The sequence below is a fragment of the Papio anubis genome, chromosome 10, assembly GCF_008728515.1.
Source record: "Papio anubis isolate 15944 chromosome 10, Panubis1.0, whole genome shotgun sequence".
NCBI lineage: Eukaryota > Metazoa > Chordata > Mammalia > Primates > Cercopithecidae > Papio > Papio anubis.
Window position 1 is genome coordinate 111,777,721 of NC_044985.1, and position 19,572 is coordinate 111,797,292.

Sequence of the window (19,572 nt, forward strand, 5' to 3'; positions counted from 1 at the left end):
GCTCACCATGGAAAAAAATTTTCAGTTGTTATCACAGAATGTACTAGCTGGGGCTTGCAGGGAAGGGAACGCAGCTCATTCTTAATCACGGCCAATGAAATTTAAGCCATAACTGGATGTTAAGATACCTCTCAGCACACAAATCATGACACGCAGGCACCTTGACATAGTGGGAACTTTCCTTTTTTTGTTCTCTCCTCCTCTCTTTATTAGAGACCCTTTGCAGAGAACCATTAAAGTGCATTTTTTAGAATCTGTGTTGAGACCAATTTCCCTGGGAAGTCAAGGGAAGAGCAGGTACCTCATGGATCGCTCACTGAGCTGCAGAAAGCTACTTGTGTCATCTGGGTTGTCCTCCTCATTGGCAAGCTGGGTCCAGCTGCCTGTGCTCTCCTCACTGCTGCTTGGAGGGTTGGGGGACTCATCGGGGGCTCTGGCTTCTGTGGAGGCTTCAGTCTGTGGTACATCTCTGGCATCAAGGCTATCACTGTAGAGGGCAGGATATTATTACCAAGAGAGGCAGCACACACACACACACACACACACACAGAAACTTCACAGAGCCACTTTGTAGAGTCCCAATAAACAGGATGTCACTGGACACAGGCAGAGTCTCCCTGAGCTGATCCTTCTGCTGGTTCTCCAGGTACCATTTGCCTTTTCAGGATTACTCCCCATCAGCCAGCTTTTCCATCTCTTCTATTAATCTCTGTCTACTGACTCCCTCCAATCATTTGAAAAACAGGTTGAATGTATGTAGCCTGGCCTATACACAAAAGAATTATCGAGGGACAATGGTGTTTAAAAAGAAGATACACAAAGCATTCACCCCAGAGATTATGACTCAGCGTTTCTGGAAGGAGGCTCACAAATCTGCATTTGCATCCATCACTCCTGGTTGATTCTAACGCAAGAGGATCATTAGAAAAATACCTGCCCCGTTTCTGGTGATTTTTACCAAGTCATTTTGCACTGACTTGGTAAAAAGCAAGATGCTTCTATATTTTGATATACATATCCTCTGTATTTTGCACTTGCACTGTATTTTGTGCTGTGTTTTACCCCATCTCATCCCTTTGAAACCCCTGATTTATATCAGCACCACTCTTTTGAGCACTTGAATTTTTAGACCAAGGAGCTTGCCAGAGCATTTAACCCTTGATCTGACAGGCCTTTGTTCTAGAAACTTCTCCTCCCCGGCCTCCTGTGAATTTCTGTCTCTCTGATCCCTTCTTGCCTGGAACCCAGTTCTCTGTTTTCCCTTTAAGTGTAGTTATAGCTGACTTTGATTTCCTGTCCTCCTTTCCACAGTCGGTTCCTAAGCAATCTCATCTACTTGCCTGTCTGTGAAAATAGCTTCCAAGTCTGGATCCCAGTCAGGACCCTTCTAGATTCTGGGGCTCTTTTATCATTGGGTCTTCTGCATAGCTCATTAACATCTCGAAATCAATACATCTAAAATGAAGTCTAATTGCCTTCCCACCCTCTTCCCGGGCTTCTTATTTCCATTGACTTTTCTGAGTGCCTAGGCTTAAAATCTTGCAGGCTTCCAATTTCTTCTCTTTGCCCTTTACATTTAATGAATTTCTATGTTCATTCAGTTCCAACTCTAAAGTATCTTTTACTTACTCACTCATCCCTGTCTCCGTGTACATGAAATTATTAGGTTGGTGCAAAAGTAATTGCGGTTTTTGCAATTACTTTTAATGGCAAAACCCTCAATTACTATTGCACCAACATAATCCTTCAATTTGTCTTTCTAAATTGCTAGAATTCCAGATTCGGAAGGAAGACTTCCTGTAGATGAAGATCCAGAAGCCCAGTGAGATTGGAGGGCTTATCCTGAAACAGGAGTTGGTACTAGGCATTTAGACCTTGAGTTTTGCGATCGGTGGGCATCGCACTACTTGTGCTTGCCAGGACTATATTGCACCAGCCTTCCAACGGTTGTGCCTCAACTAGTCATCCACTTTCAAAACCTTCTTAACCCTGGTGCCAGATTAAAGTTCCTAAAGCATATTGTTGGTTGCTCTCGTGAGGAGCCTTCAGGAACTTCCTGAAGCCAAACTCTATATGTCATGGCCTTCCCCTGCTTACCAAGTTTCATGTGCCTCAACCCTAATCACTACTAAACAAACAAAACTATCTACTGTTTTTCAAAAATGCAGGGATTTCTTGCCTCCCAGCCTTCGCCTAGCTGAGTCCTCTGACCAAATGGTGGAGAAGTGTGTTTGAGCACACTTTCTGCCATCCAACTGCTGTAGATTCCTGTTCCACGACTCGTCACCTGTTCAACTTAGGTAAGTTAATAAATTTCTCCAAGAAAAGTAATAACATCTCATAAAGGTTTTTGGAAGATATAAATTAGAAAAAAATTCATTTAATGCATTTAGCTTAGTGCCTGTATATAAGTATCCAATAAGTATTCCTCCTTATTAATAAATTATATAATTCATTAAGTCTACTAACATGCTTTTTTAAAGAATCATAAGTCTAATAACACGCTTTTTTGATCTTTGCTTCTCACTACTCCTCAAGCCTCAGCCAAGACACTCCCACCTCCCCAAGGCATTTCTCAATCTCCTTAGCTGGAGCTCTCTCCCTTGAATGGTTGAAGTACTCTATTTGTTTTTCTTTCTTTTTGGTGAAATGGAAAGCTTCCTGACTCACATTCTGGTCCATACAGTTATTTGTGTATATATTCATTATTAAGAATTTTTGCACTTTTTTGTATTTTAAGAACAGAGCTGTGAACACATAAACTGTTCTTCGGATGAATATGTTATTGCTAAAAGTATCTAGTTTTATAAGTAGAGCCACACTCTCAGTCTACAGAGCTCCACTTGTTAAGTTGTAAACTGTGGAAGATCTGAGATGTTGCACTACTTGCAAGCTAATAGTTGTTTTTTGTTTGTTTGTTTGTTTGAGACAAAGTCTTGCTCTGTTGCCCAGGCTGAAGTGCAGTAGCGTGATCTCGGCTCGCTGCAACCTACGCCTCCCAGATACAAGCAATTCCCCTGCCTCAGCCTCCCAGGTAGCTGGGATTACAGGCATGTATCACCACGTCTGGCTAATTTTTTTACTTTTAGTAGAGATGGGTTTTGCCATGTTGGCCAGGCTGGTCTCGAACTCAAGTGATCTGCACTCCTGAGCCTCCCAAAATGCTGGGATTACAGGCATGAACCACCGCGCCTGGCCTTTAGGGTTAATATACAATCACCCTTTAATTCAGGTGTCAGTGCCCTTTGCTCAGAAAACTCCGAGTGTACAGAAATGTAAATAAGTTTATGGAAATTTCTCTGCAGACTATTTACAGGGTCATCAAAAACTAACAGTATTTATGTTTTTGGCATTAACAGACATAAATGACTACAAACAAAAAACAACAGCATATTTTGCTATTGACAATGAAAATAGAGTCACTTGATCTAGTAGATGCTGGAATGCTTTACTCCAGGCCATGGTACCCTGACTGTGGAGAACACAGGCTGCTGACTATACACACTGGGAATTACCCTCAGTGAAGGAATTGTCTTGCCAAGGTTAGACCCTTTCCCAGTGAGGATCCTAATGTCTGGCTAATACAGAGATACAAAAGCCCACTCCTTGCTTCCATTTGCATCAAAACTGACAGACCATCCCATCTTCAGGGTTTCCTGCAGGATGTGCCAAGGCCTCAGTTGCAAACACATTTGGGGAGGACCTCTCCTCTTGGCCAATCTTGCCTTTCTCACTTCCTTACATGTGTATGCACGTATTTCTGCAGAGAAGTCCCTGACAAATTATCTGCCTGCAATTCTCCCTCTCAGAGTCTGTGCCCAGGGAATACAACCTAAGACAGGTGGCCTCTTTCATTGAAAATAAAATATTGGCTACAGAAAGGTCTATATAATTTTCCTCAATCTTAGAATTAGTACTGTTATCCCTTCTCTGAGAATGGTTATATTTTAAAAATTTAAAAAAGTTCTCATATAGAGAGCAGAGTTTCAAATGCATAACTTTTTGAATGTGATTAAAAATCTTCTTTTTGGTGTATGAACTTGTCACCCCAGGAATTTTACAAAAGGTTTTGGATGTTTGCTCCTGACAGTCCTTCTCACAGCATTCTGGGTAGGTTTGGCATTAAGGTGTGGTTATTTCTAATATGCTATGCTGCTAACACTTTGTGAAAGAAGGTCCTTGCTTGGTTTTTTCCTTTTGAAATATTGAGATTTTTCCAAATCGTGCAAGGGGGAAGGAGGAGAATGGTGCAGCCAAAGAGGCAGCATGGACTTAAATTCAAATGAAAGAAAAGTTCATTGATGACAAATGGAAGTAATACACATATTCCCAACACAGTGCAAATGAGCCAAGGACCAGATACAAAGGAGAAGGTTCCCAAACCATTCATTTGCCTAGTTAAAAAGTCATTTCCTGGACCAATTTCTTACTAAGTTAGAATCTCCTGTTATTAGAAACATTTATTCCAGGCTATTTCTTACTAAAGAAGTTAAATCTCAGTGATTGACATCCAATACCCTTATTAAAAAATGAGTCTGTTAGTGTATTTTACTTTATCTCAATTTCATGCTCTATTTAAAGTAAATCTTACGTTCCACGTCACATAACTAGGAATTCAGAATGAATAATCGTTATCCACAACACTAGTTTTCATTTTCTTTTGAGAGAAATGTATAGTTCTGCTCATTAGTGAATAATGCACAGAGGTGTTGTGCAGATGCATGCAGATGGCTTCCTTCTTATCTTACATGTCATCCACAGAGATTCAGGAGACTACGTCATATCAAATTCCACCACAGAATCTAATCTCTGAGTTGGCAGAGATTTCAGAGACCATCGAGCCTGTAATTTCCATTAGGGTTCACTCTTTTTTCTTTTTTTGGTGAGATGGAGTCTTGCTCTGCTGCCCAGGCTGGAGTGCAGTGGCGCAATCTCGGCTCACTGCAAGCTCCACCTCCCGGGTTCACACCATTCTCCTGCCTCAGTCTCCTGAGTAGCTGGGACTACAGGTGCCCACCACCACGCCCGGCTAATTTTTTTTTTTTTTCTTAGTAGAGACGGGGTTTCACCCTAGTCTCGATCTCCTGACCTTGTGATCCGCCCACCTCGTTCTCCCAAAGTGCTGGGATTACAGGCATGAGCTACTGCGCCCGGCCAGGGTTCACTCTTGATGTTGCATGTTCTATAGGCTTTAACAAATGTATAACGACTAATATCACACAGCATAAGTTCAGTGCCCTAAAAATCCTCTGTGCTCTACCTATTCATCCTTCCTGCCCTCTAACCTCTGACAACCACTGATCTTTTTATTGTCTCCATAGTTTTGCCTTTTTCAGAATGTCATATAGTTGGAATTATATAGCATGTAGCATCTTACAATTGGCAACATTTGGCCAGGTGTGGTGGCTCACAGCTGTAATTCCAGCACTTTGGGAGGCCAAGGCGGGCAGATCACCTGAGGTCAGGAGTTCGAGACCAGCCTGGCCAACATGGCAAAATCCTGTCTCTACTAAAAGTACAAAAATTATTTGGCTGGGCGTGGTGGTTCACACCTGTAGTCCCAGCACTTTGGGAGGCTGAGGAGGGTGGATCACGAGGTCAGGAGATGGAGACCATCCTGGCTAACATGGTGAAAACCTGTCTTTACTAAATATACAAAAAATTAGCCAGGCATGGTGGTAGGCGCCTGTAGTCCCAGTTACCTGGGAGGCTGAGGTAGGAGAATCACTTGAACCCACAAGGTGGAGGTTGCAGTGAGTCAAGATGGCGCCACTGCACTGCACTCCAGCCTGGGAGACAGAGTGAGACTCCATCTCAAAAAAAAAAAAAAAAAAAAGATTGACAACATTTAATAACATGCATTTAAGCATTTAAGATGCCTCTGTATCTTTTCATGGCTTGATAGTTCTTTTTTGTTAGGGCTGAATAAAATTCTATTGTTTGGATGTACCACAGTTTATCCATTTACCTACTGAAGAATCCCTGGTTGCTTCTAAGTTTTGGCAATTCTAACTAAAGCTACAATAAACATCTGTGTGCAGGTTTTTATATGGGCATAAGTGTTCAACGTATTTGGGTAAATACCAAGGAGCAGGATTGCTGGGTTGTATGCTAAGAGTATCTAGTTTTGTAAAACACTCCCCAAATGTCTTCAAAAGTGGCTGCTTCATTTTGCATTCCAATCAGCAATGAATGAGTTTCTGTTGCTCCACATCTTTGCCAGCATCTGGTTTTGTCAGTATTTTGAATTTTGGGGTTCTAATACATATGTGGTGGTATCTGATTGTTTTGATTTGCAAGTCCCTAATGACAAAATGTTGAGCATCTTTCTATATGCTTATATGCTATCCGTACATGTTCTTTGGTGAAGTGTCTCTTCAGGTCTCTTGATCATTTTTCAAGTTTTGTATTATCTTTAATGGACAAATAATAATTGTATCTATGTATGGGATACAATACAATAATTTGATATATGTATACACTGTGGGATGATTAAATCAGGGTAATAAGAATATCCACCATGCCAAATGTTTATTATTTATTTTTGATGAGAACATTTAAAACCTTCTCTTTTAGCTATTTTGAGATATATATGTTATTATTAACTGTAGTCACCTTTCTGTGCAATAGAGCACCAGAACATGTTCTGTCTAACTGTAGCTTTTTGCCTATTGACAAGAATATTCCTTTCTCTGTCCACCTCCCCCAGTCCCCAGCCTCTGGAAATCATAATTTTACTCTCTCTTTCTATGAGTTTGACTTTTTAAGATTCCATACGTAAGTGAGATCAGACTGTATTTGTCTCTGTGTTTGGCGTGTTTCATTTAACATAAAATCCTCTAGGTTCATTCATGTTGTCACAAATGACAGAATTTCCTGATTTCAAAATATACTACAAAGCAATAATAATTAAAACAGGATGGTAATGGCATAAAAACAGACACACTGACCAATGATATAGGATAGAGAGTCCAGAAATAAGCCGACATATCTATGATCAACTGATTTTTGACAAAGGTGCCAAAAACACACAATGAAGAAAGGATAGTCTCTTCAATAAATGGTGTGGAAAAACTGGATATCCACATACAGAAGACTAAAAAGGGACCCTTTTCTTACCTCTTACATAAAAATCAACTAAAAATGTATTAAATACTTAAATGTAAGGACTAAAACTATAAAACTACTAGAAGAAAACATAGCTGAAAAACTCCATGACATTGCTCATTTTTAAATCAGTTTATGTTGTTGAGTTTTAAGAGTTCTTTGTATATTTTGGGTAATAGTCTTTTATTAGATATGTATTTAGAAATATTTTCTCCCAATCTGTGGCTTGTCTTCTCATTCTCTTGTCAGTGTCTTTCACAGAGCAAAAGTTTTTAATTTTAATAAAGTCTATCTTATCAAGCCTTTCTTTTATAGATTGTGCCTTTGGTGTATCTAAAATGTCATTGCCATACCCATGATCCATCTAGATTTGTCTCCTACATTATCTTCTAGGAGTTTTTTTTTTTTTTCCTGAGACAGAGTCTTGCTTTGTCACCCAGGCTGGAGTGCAGTGGTGTGATCTCGGCTCACTGCAACCTCTACCTCCCAGGTTCAAGAGATTCTCCTGTCTCAGCCTCCTAAGTAGCTGGGATTATAGGCGCATCACCACACCCAACTAATTTTTGTATTTTTAGTAGAGATAGCATTTCACCATGTTGGCTGGACTGTCTCAAACTCCTGACCTCAGGTGATTCACCCGCCTTGGCCTCCTAAAGTGCTGGAATTACAGGCTTGAGCCACTGTACCCGGCCATTCCAGGAGTTATATAGCTTTGTGTTTACATTTAGGTCTGTGATCCATTCGTGTTATTTTTTGCAAAGGGTGTAATGTCTGTGTCTAGATTCATTTTCTTTGGCATGTAAATGTCCAGTTGTTTCTGTACTGTTTGTTGAAAAGACTATCTTTTCTTCAATATATTGTGTTTGTTTCTTTGTCAAAGATCCATTGACTGTATTTGTGAGTGTCTATTATTTGGCTCTCTGTTCTGTTCCATTGATTGATTTATCAATTCTTTTGCCAATACGACACTATCTTGATTACTATAGCTGTAAAGTAAATCATTGTGTCAGGTAGTCTCAATCCTCTGACTTTGTTCTTCCTCTTCAATCTTGTGTTCAAAATTCTTGGTCTTTTGGTCTCCTTATAAACTTTGGAATTAGTTTGTTGATATCTGCAAAATAATTTGCTGGAATTTTGATTGGGATTGCAATGAATTATAGATTCAGTTGGGAAGAACTGACATCTTGACAATATCGAATCTTCCTATTAATGAATAGCCTTTACTGTTGAAGGAATTTTTGCTGGATAAAGTATACTAGGCTGACAGTTTTTTTCTCCTTCAGCGTAGTATAGTTGTCATGCTTTGTCTTTTATCTTACATTGTTTCTGATAAGAAATCTGCAGTTTTTATTTGTGCTCCTTAGTATGTAATTTTTTTTCTCTGGACTGCTTTTAAGATATTTCTTTACGATTTGTTTTTAATAATTTGATTATCATGTGCCTTGATGTGATTTTCTTCTGTTGATCATGCTTAGAGTTCATTATATTTCTTAATCTGTCAGTTTATAACTTCCATCAAATCTTATATTCATGGGTACCTTTAAATCTTTCAGCATATTTATAAGAGATATTTAAAGTCCTTGTCTGCTAATTTCATCTTCTCTGTAATTTCTGGATATGTTTCTTTTGATGATTATACTCCTTATTATGAGTGATATTTTACCTCTTCTTTGTGTAGCATTTTTTTGCTTGGATGTTACATTGCAAGTTTATGTTGTTGAGTACTAGATTTTGTCATCTTTTCTTTAAACAATGTTGAACTTTATTCTAGATTAAATTAGTTTCAGCTCAGCTTGATCTTTTTGATGTTTGCTTTTAAGTTTTGTTAGAATAAGTGTAGATTAGCCTTTATTTTTAGGGCTAGTTTAGCCTTAATTCTATGATGTGATCTTTTTAGGGTCTCTACTAAGTACTGTGTGTATGTAAGATGGATTCTTCACTCTGGCTAGTTGGGACTAAACATCTTCTAGTACTATGTGAGCTTGTGGCATTGTTCAGCTTACAACTCTCTAGCGTCATGGGGCTGTACCTATGCATGCATGCCTCACTGCTCAGCAACAGGTCGAGGGGCTTCCTCTGCAAGTTCCTCTTCTTTCTCTGCATATCTGCCTCTAGTCCATGTCTCCTCACCTCGCTGTGCCCACTGAACTCTGCTCAGGATTTCCCTGTTTGCACTATTGCCTGAAAAGGCAATCCAGATAGAAAGTGAGGGCAATTATAAGGCTAATTATGTTTGTTTTCCTTTGCTCAATGTGCTGTTTGTCATACAATGTATGAAAACAGTTGTTTAATTCTGCCCATTAAAAAAATTATTCATGGATGGGCCAGGCACAGTGGCTCATGCCTGTAATCCCAGCATTTTGGGAGGCAGAGACAGGTGGATCACTTGAGGTCAGGAGTTCAAGACCAGCCTGGCCAACATGGTGAAACCCCATCTCTACTAAAAATACAAAAGATAAATTAACCGGGTGTGGTAGCATGTGCCTGTAATCCCGGCTACATAGGAGGCTGATGCAGGAGAATGGCTTGCAACTGGGAGGCAGATATTGCAGTGAGTTGAGATCATACCACCGCACTCCTGCCTGGGTGCAGGGCGAGACTCCATCTCAAAAAAAAAAAAAAAAAAGAAAAAATTCACGGATGGAGGGCAAGTTGAGTTTCAATAACTTCATTGTGAATAGAAACAGAAGTTCTTTCACATTTATCTTTAAAGCTCTCTCTGCAGGTATGCCATTGTGGTTTTGATTTCAATAATTCATATGTTTTTCTATCTAATGGTTTTTAATTTCAATTATTATACTTTTCATCTTTGTAGTAGTATTTGATTGATTTTTATATCTACCCTATTCTATTCTGATGGTGGTTTGTTTCTTGCTTCTATTTTGTATGTCTCATTTTTTCCAAATATTAAACATAAGTACTTTGCATTCTGTATTTAATAATTCCAGTGTCTGAGAACTTCGATGGGGCTAATTCTGCCTCTTCATGTTTGTGATGAGTCTTTCTTACAGTGCCTTGATTCCTTGTGTGTCTCTCAGTTTAAGACTCTGAGCTCATATTTGATGGGGTTTTATTTGTTGAAATCCTTTAAGACTGGGCTTAACTCTCCAGAGATTTTACTTTTGTCTCTGCCAAGCTCTCACAGGGTTGTTAACCTAAGATTGCTTTAAGGTAACTCACCAGTTTGGGATTTCCTGGACCACAAGTATAATGCAAATTAGAATGGCAAAAACACATTAGGGTAAGCCGTGGTTATAAATTCTCCAGGGGATTGTTTTCTCCTGTACCCAGAGCTGGAAGCTTGAAAGGTACACCTTTTTTTTTTTTTTTAATCAGTTCACTGTTCTGGTGGGTGAACTTTTTCCATAGTTCACACTTTTATTAAGGTTGTAACCCTTGAGGATGCGGAAGTCTGTCTCAGTTCCAAGTCTTCACCACTCCTGGACCCTCATTTCCTGGTTTCCACTAGCCTTTAGAAAATGAATTTTTAGGCTACAGAGATTGGTAGATACCCTCAAGGGCAAGCAGAGTCAGCTTTAATTTACTACCTTTTCAAATTCTTTTTTTTAACCTCTGAAATTTTTATAATTACTACTGTTAAGATTAGCCTTGCAAATAAGGGTAAATAAAATAATTCCTGAGGATATAGAAACGAGGGTAAATCATAAATGGCAGAGAGCATTCTGCTTCCATCTCTCCAGATAAGGGCTCTTGGGGGCTGCTGTTTTAGACGGGGGTGCCAAACATCCAGATCCACGGGGAATATACCACACCTGCTTGTCAATTTTTAAATTGACAGTAATTGTATCAATTATATGCGGTATATACTGTGACGTTTTCATATAGTTTTACCTTGTGGAATGATTAAGTCACACTAATTAATAAATCTAGCACCTCACATACTTACATTTTGTTGTGGTGAAAGCATTTACTATCTAATCTTTTAACAGTTTTGAAATATACAAGCCAGGCACAGTGGCTCACACCTGTAATACCAGCACTTCGGGAGGCTGAGGTGGCAGGATCACTTGAGCCCAGGAGTCTGAGACCAGCCTGGGTAACAGAGTGAGATCTCCATCTCCACAAAAAATTAAAAAATTGGGCAGGCATGGTGGTGCACACCTACAGTCCCAGCTGCTTGAAAGGCTGAGGTGGGAGGATTGCTTGAGCCCGGGAGGTTGGGGCTGCGGTGAGCCATGGTTGTACCACAGCATTCCAGCCTGGGTGACAGAGTGAGACTATCTCAAAAAAAAAAAAAAAAGAAATATACAATGCATTGTTATTTATTACATTCACCATTCTGGGCAATAGATCACTAAAGCTTATTTGCTTGTCTTTCTTTAAAAAAAAAAAAAAAAAGATCAGCTTCACACTTAAAAAGATGTTTATTATACTTAATCCAGCATCTCTAGGTGGGAACATTTTTAGGCTGGCTAGATCACCACAATGCTTAAAATGCAAGTCTCTCACTCTCATTCTTCCCACGGCTGGCATCTTCTCTTCCTGTAGGTCTCATCTCAAATGCCAACATCCTATCTAAGTATCCACTTTCCCTACCAGTTATTTGCTACCACATTACTTTTTATTTTTTCTCTCATCACACTGTACAATTATATTTTTTCAAAAGATTTTCCTATGTTCTCTCCCTGTCTTTCCCACTCGTGTGTAAGAACTATGAGAGTAGATACCAAGTCTTTCTATTTTCTTCTGTGTTTTCAGACCCAAGGCCAATTTGCTGGTCAGAGTAAGCACTCAAATATTTGTTGGATGAATAATTTTTTTTTTCTTGAAGCAAATATAAATGGATACACAACCTAAAATATGTTTCTAAAACATAAGATGATGTTAGTAAGTACAGCATATGAATGTCTGGAATTCTCAGTTTGTTGTTTATACTTTGTGGTCTCAACTTATCAAAAAGTCCAATAAATTCTGAAGTTGTTATTCCTTTATCAGAAATGTAAGAAAGTGATTTTTATTTCAGCATATTGAGCGTAAATAACATTTTTTAAAGTAAGAATCATGAAAACATGCCTAAAGAAAGTAGCCTAAAATTATTTTCAGGACATGACGCCTCCCCATCTCCAAACAAAATTAAGAGTCCATACGCCACTTACCTTGTTTGTGTGTAAGGGAGAAGAACTGCTTCACGGAGAAGCGAGTTTTGTACTTAACTATTTTGAAATCCTATAACATCTCTGAGCTTAGAAAATGTAATAATCTAAATATGGTTAATTTTCCCTCTAGCAAAATCTGGAAATTCTCTTGTTTTAATAAAATCCTCGTAATGTTTATAAGATATTCCTTTTTCTTTTTTTTCCTTTTTTCTTTTTTTTTTTTTTTTGAGACAGAGTCTTGCCCTGTCACCCAGGCTGGAGTGCAGCGGCATGATCTCCGCTCACTGCAACCTCCCCTCCCAGGTTCAAGCAATTCTCTGCCTCAACCTCCCGAGTAGCTGGGATTACAGGTGCTTGCCGCCACACCTGGCTAATTTTTGTATTTTGAGTAGAGACAGGGTTTCATCATCTTGCCAGGCTGGTCTTGAACTCCTGACCTCATGATTCACCTGCCTTGGCCTCCCAAAGTGCTGGGATTACAGGCATGAGCCACTGCACTCGGCCTTGAAGATATTTCTTTTGGAAAAAAAAATTCCTGGAATAAGGGCAATCATGTACCCTAACCCCAAACAGCAATGACAACAACCAAAAAGCAAGCATTTATGACAACAGGCGAGGCCCTGAGTTGAGAGATTTATGTGCATTTCCTTAATAAAACCTTAAAGATCCTCTTAGAAGATAATTATTATTCCCACCTACAGGTGAGTAAACTTTGGTAAACAGAGAAGTTGCTCAAGGTTGCATAGTTACAAGGTTAGTGAAATCCATGTTCTTAATAATTCTTTATATTGTTCCACAAAGAAAAACATTTTCAATATTTAGTCCTTATGTTTTGGAAGCAGATGTAGGTCTTGAATTTCTAGGGTGGATGACTGCACATTCTTTCTTGTTTTATTAGTGGAAAACCAAACCAGAAATCATGATTTGAAAGGGTATATTCTTGGGCCATTCTATGTAATACAAACCTAAGCCATTTGGGGACTTTATTCATACATATTTCCAATATATCCTATTTTAAGGATAATATCAGTGACATTTAATTCACAATTGTATAATGAATTTTATTCAACTTCAGGGACAATTGCTATTTGATCTCAGCCTACAACCATAAATCTCGTAGAACTACTATTTCATGAATGTTCCCTAACTAGTCACTCTTTGGTTAAAAATCTCAGCTGGGTTTAAGATATCTGTGTTAAAGAAGACTCCAAGTCAGGCATCTGGATTCTATAAGAAGGGTTTTCCATTTTCTTGTATTTCAGGTTAAGGTAATTCTAAAGAATTACACATGAGCTAATTTGTTTCTTTAACTCTGATCGCTTTAAAAAATTTGTAATTCTCCGTATCACCTACATAAAATGCTTCGATACATATTGTCTATAGCTGGAGAACTACTGATGTATAAAAAAGCGTCTGGGTTAGCTCTGCCTACGTCATTTGATTTAGCTTTGTGTTCTTTTGCTTTTATGTTTTCATCCTTTCTCCTTATTCTTCCAGGGTTTCATCTGATTGGAAAGTTAAGGTCTTAGTACTGAGTGGCTAAAAAAGAAATATTTAAATCCACCTAGACACTATGTACCAAATACACTCAACCATAACCACACCAGTGATGATGCCCTCTAGTGGGCAGCACTGGTACCTGAGGATGATTCCCTTCTCCTTCCCTGGCGGAAGTGGAAAAGTATCAAAGACTTTCAGAGAGCTGCTGAAATTTGATGAAGGCTGTGTTCCACTTGATTGCCACTAAACATTTAAAAATCACAGGCTTTTTGGTAAATAATAAACAATATAGGCATATGTCTCTGAAAAGACTTCTCCAACTTAGATTTTCCAAGGCCACTAGCTTCCTTTTTTGTTGTCCTGTTTTGTTTAACTACAAACCAAAGCTAAAGAAATGATACAATGGTCTCATATTCAAGGAGCTTATAGATTTTCTACAGAAAATATGAGTTGTAAAAGGAATGGAGAGTTCTTTAAGCAGCCTCAGAGAAATTATTACCTTATGTCAAATTCAAAATGGATTGTCAACGACGTCATAATTTTCTGGAAAGGAGCTGTTTAAATAACAATACTTCAGTGTTGCTTTGCATTTATACTGCTAGAATTATACCAGGCATCTAAAGGGCCAGCCCTTGTGGAACACAGTGTCCTTGCCAAGATCTTTAGAAAAAGACAAAAAACAAAAACAGAAAGCAAAACTTGAAAGGAGAGACTCTATGGAGAAGAAAAAGGAGAGGAGAGAAAAATGATGCCAAAATATTTAATTTCAAATGCCAATACTGATATTTATTTAAATTTACCTGTTTTCAAATGAATAAGTTGCATCATTTATTATTAATATTATTGCATCATATATTATTAAGATTGTTATTTGCTTAAAAATTGCCATGAATGAATTTTAAAAGGTAGGAAACCACAGGAGATTAATTTTAATGGGGGGAATTATATCTTACTTCTTTGGTTATATAGATGAGTTTAATTTGCTTTGGAGATTTTAAGAAGAAATTTACTTTCAACTCTCTACCACAAATGCATATTAACCTAGGAGGTCATTATTTTTGGTTTTGAAAATTTAGTTATTGCACCAATCAAATCCCTTATGTCTAAAATTTAGACTAAACACTGATTAAGATGCAAACTCCATCACATGCACTCTATGTAGCCTAAGAGACGATTCACTCACCTATGGATTTGACAAGCGCTCACGGCTGTGTCTCCACCTCTCACCACATCTGGGATGTTTTTGTCATTGGAATGCTCTTCTGCTTCCTCTGGGGGGCTGCTTTTGGAAAGGAAGGGTTCAGGTTCCCCAGCACAGGCTTCTCTCTGATCTGTTTCAATCTGAATCAAAGGCACTTCCCTCGAGCAAAGTGATCGCCTTTTGTGGTTTATTGCTACAGTGTCGTGGCACGAGGAAGTTTCCTTTTTAGAATCTAAAGGGTTGTGGTTTGTAAGAGAAGCAGTTTTGCTCAAAGATGACACTGGGGGCTGTTTACATTCGGTAACAGAGTCTTTCCTCGGGCAATCGAGAGACTCCTGAACAAGCAGAGTTGGCCCACTGCACATCCTGCTGGCAGCTAATCTATTTGCACACGTCTCTGCTTGCGAGGGAGAGCCACCAGAAACAGGCTCAGCGTCGGCTTCCCCCGCATCATCCACAATGATTTTGTTCTTGCGCATGAGGGCTTCAATGGAGCTCGCCCACGTTTCATGAATTAACATGTTCGTGATGTGGTCAGTCCTACCTCTCCGATACAAGCAAGAGTCAGATTTGCAGAGACCGGATGAGGACGTGCTACTGACTGGCTGCACGCTTAGGAAATCCTGTGGGCAGTTCTGAGCAAAGCCATCTAAAGAGTTGGCTTTGATGGGCACATTCACTGTCAGCCTGGAGCATGGGGATCTGCTGTCTGGCATGGACGACTGTCTGTGGCACACCGGGGATCGCAGAGAAGGAGACAGCAGGCTGGCTGTCCAATCCTGGCTGCTCCGTCTGGAGGAGGTGCCTTCTCTGCTGTCTCTTTCGATGTCCCTCAGCATGTACCTGTAGAACTCCTCAGTGATGCTCTCTGTGCTAGACTGCTTAGAGGGACAGTTTGGCCTCACACTGAGGTGGTCACTTTTCCGGCACGCCTGTTGCATGGCTGAGCTCAGAATGCTGCTGGCGTTCTTGCCAGCATAGTAATCCAGCAGTAACTCAAATCCTCTCCCTTCATTTTCCATCTGGTTCACCATGAACCTGGAAAACTCATCGGTGATGCTCTCACAGCTCGACTGTTTGGAGACAGAGCTGGCCCTGCTGACCGGCTGGCTCAGCGTGCTCATTAAGCCCAGGCTGTTGACATAGGCCCTGGCCTCGGAGTCTTCCTCAGGAATGCTTTCACAGCTAGAGGCCTTCAGCCGGCTCCACCTGTCACCACTCAGTAACCGATTCCGGGGATAGCCCTGCGCCTGCCACATGCCGTCCACCATAGAGAACTCCGATAGGTTCATGATCTTGGCTGCCACTTCATTGGCAAAAAGGTTGACAGAATCTGGGACATCCTCAAGGTTCATGGACTCATCCACAACCCTGTTCATCAGCTTCTCTTTAAGCTCGGGATGCTCATCCGTCTTCCTCTTGATCTCACTGAGCCGGGGCGGCTTGTGTTTCCTCACAGCAGCCCCGCTCCCCTGGCTCTCTTTCTTCCTCTTCAAGGATCGGCAGGGTACATTGGGTGTCATCAGAAACTCACTCCCTCTTTTCCATGCACAAAACCAGGGTTGTTTTCCACTGGAGTTGTCAAGGCAAATCGCTGCAATTTCAGTTGCCATGGAGACGACAGTGTCTGCTAATTCTTCCGCAAAGTCTGTAATGCAGTAGATGTCTGGATGCTTTGTTTGAAGCATGGATTGAGCAGGAAGCAGCAAGTCATCCCCTAACACGGACAGGTTGACTTGAACTTCGTTGATGCAAGATGTGGCAGAGTTGTACTTTTCTTGGGTGTTTGGGTGGATACTGTCCTCAGCCTCCTGGGAACTGCTTCTGGACTGGCCAACCGTCGGGGACCTTTGTGCTTCGGAAGAGACCCTGCATTCATTCTCACTGTGATGAGGGCTTTTTGTATCCTCTCCCGCTGTTCCTTTCAGATATATTTCCTTGGGGGATGTTGTAGCAGTCGAAGAATCGGGCACCCTGTGACCATGTGATAATTCTGACTGCAGCGTGGGGTTCTTGAAGAGGCCTGGCCTCACTCCACCGTTGTTTTGTTTTGAATACATGCCATCCACAAGATTGTTGATGACAAGACTCGTGTTGTGTGAATTGCTAAGTGGAGAGCTGCTGGAGGATTCAGTGGCTTTTGTCCAAGCTAGACTAGCACCCGGATCAGATGGCTGGCAGCCAGGTTCTGTCTCCCTCCTTCCGATGGTCTCCTTAGAAAGGACAGCAGGACATTCACCAAGCCGTACAATATGACTCATCTTCTTGAACGTGAAGCATATCACATCGAAAAGCAGTTGATTTGTACTTTCCATTAAGGTGTCCAGAATTTCAGATGAATGCCTGTTGCCATTGGGGTCGATTATCATATTTTTGTGGTGAACTTCATCAATGGAATGCCTCAGGATAACATTGGACAGGGTATGTGCCAGTTCATTCCTGAGGACATTTTCTGAGCACAGGGTCTGAGACTTTGAAGCAGTTTCCATGATTCTCCTGTTCATGGAGTCCAGGAAGTCTCCAATACTACTGTAGGTATTAGGCCTTGTTAAAACCAGAGCAGCCTCCTTGAGCAATCCCTCAGCAATGGCTTCCTTGCCAAGCTCCATGCTTGCTAAACTACAAAGTGGGGGCATGGCTTCAGAAGCCTCAGCTGCAGGTGAGAGGCCACCGCTTGGAGCCACTGAGCACGTCACCTCTTCTCTTTCACCTAGACCACAGACAGCCACGGCACTGGCCACCTGAGTCATGCCACACAAAGCAGATGGAAAGGAGTACTCACTGATGGAAGGTTCCTTGAGCCCTTGGGGTGCTTGCGTTTGCAGTGCACCACTGCCCCCTAGTGGAAAGTTTGAGTCCACTTGCTCCATTTTGAGTCTTTCTGTGGCCTGTGGACTGGAAATGGTTCCAATCACAGTGGCTGCACAAGCTAACGCCACTTCTAGAGCACTCTGGGGTTGTCTGCTGGGGTTCTCTCCAGAGAGGAGACTTGAGGTTTCAACAGAGGCTTCCATCTCAGGCCATGAGGAGATGCCTGGCTCGGGGGCAGCATCGCTGCCATCTGGACTCTGAACAACGACGATTTTGGGGAGCTCATTCCATGACCGAGAAACCACTGTATCTTTTGTAGAATAGCAACTGGGAAGCAGAGAACTTCCTACAGAAACACTGACTGCAGATTCCTGGGATAATGTGGGCTGAGACTGAGATAATCTAATAAATGCATCCTGCAGCACGGATTCTGCTAAATTTGTAGCATACTTGCCAGTGGTGACTTCTCCATCTTGTACAGGAGGGAGAGCGTTTCTTGTGTCTTCATGATCTCCTGGGTTTCGGTTGCTTCTCTGCTCAGCCAGAGCACATGCAGAAGGTACATCTTTATCCATCATGGAGAAATAAGCATCTTTTGGAATATACAGTGCCTGTGATTTTTCCATTTGACCTTTAAAATCTTCTGAATAATAATAATGGGTGGCTTCTCTCTTATTCCCTACAGCTTCACTTTTCCACTGTGACGGCTTGGCTGAGGGATCTAGACTCTGTAAGGCTGTGTTCTTTGTTAGGTTTTCTGGAGATCGTTCTGGTTTAATCAATGGTGTGGGATATTTGTTGATGTATTTGTCTTCCAAAGCATAACGCCACTTTTCCTTGTTGTAATTCCATTCCTCCTGGGTGGCTCCCTTTAGCTGTTTACTTTCCAAAACATTGGCTGAGACATTTATATTTTCATAACCTAGTGAGGAGAATATGAGAGGCACTATTACTTTTTGGATAGCAGGTTACCATAAGTCTTAAGTAATAATTACTTTCTAAAAGTAAAGCATCAATAAGGACACATGCACACGTATGTTTATTGTGGCACTATTCACAATAGCAAAGACTTGGAACCAACCCAAATGTCCATCGATGACAGACTGGATTAAGAAAATGTGGCACATATATACCATGGAATGCTATGCAGCCATAAAAAGGATGAGTTCATGTCCTTTGTAGGGTCATGGATGAAGCTGGAAACCATCATTCTGAGCAAACTATCACAAGGACAGAAAACCAAACACCGCATGTTCTCACTCATAGGTGGGAATTGAACAATGAGAACACTTGGACGCAGGGTAGGGAATATCACACACCGGGGCCTGTCATGGGGTGGGGGGAAGGGGGAGGGACAGCATTAGGAGATATACCCTAATGTAAATGACGAGTTAATGGGTGCAGCGCACCAACATGGCACATGTATACATATATAACAAACCTGCACATTGTACACATGCACCCTAGAACTTAAAGTATAATAAAAAATAAATAAAAATAAATAAATAAAAATAAAGCATCAACTTTTTCCCCCTTCAAGAATAACATTTTGAAGGTTTTCTTCAAGAAAAATGAATCGGAAAAGGCTTTCAAGTTTCATGATAGAATGCCACCCAAAAAAATGGCTTTCCATGTGGGATATAAATGCAAGTAGGAAGTGTTTGAGGGTTGAGGGTTGAAACCATTCTTCAGGGGAAAGCAAACCAGACAGGTGCATCTTAGAGCTTCCCATTGGGTACAAAGAGAGAAGGGAGGATGCTCACAGCAAGCTCAGTAGTGGGACTTGTTGCAAAGATTTGTTCTAAAGTTTGCACGAGACTTGTCCCAGAGACAGTG

The 19,572-nt window shown here is 40.7% G+C and overlaps 1 protein-coding gene across 8 annotated transcripts in view; it reads right to left on the bottom strand.

The window, feature by feature from the left end:
* The window catches only part of SPHKAP (SPHK1 interactor, AKAP domain containing), a 194,964-nt gene that overhangs the window by 14,052 nt on the left and 161,340 nt on the right, over positions 1-19,572 (bottom strand). For all 8 annotated transcript variants that reach the window (XM_009183245.4, XM_009183248.4, XM_009183247.4 and 5 more), the window contains 2 exons: positions 14,908-18,658; positions 302-487 (listed from right to left, as the gene is read on the bottom strand). In XM_009183245.4, coding sequence (XP_009181509.2) covers positions 302-487; positions 14,908-18,658 — 3,937 coding nt within the window. The remainder of the gene's footprint in view (positions 1-301; positions 488-14,907; positions 18,659-19,572) is intronic.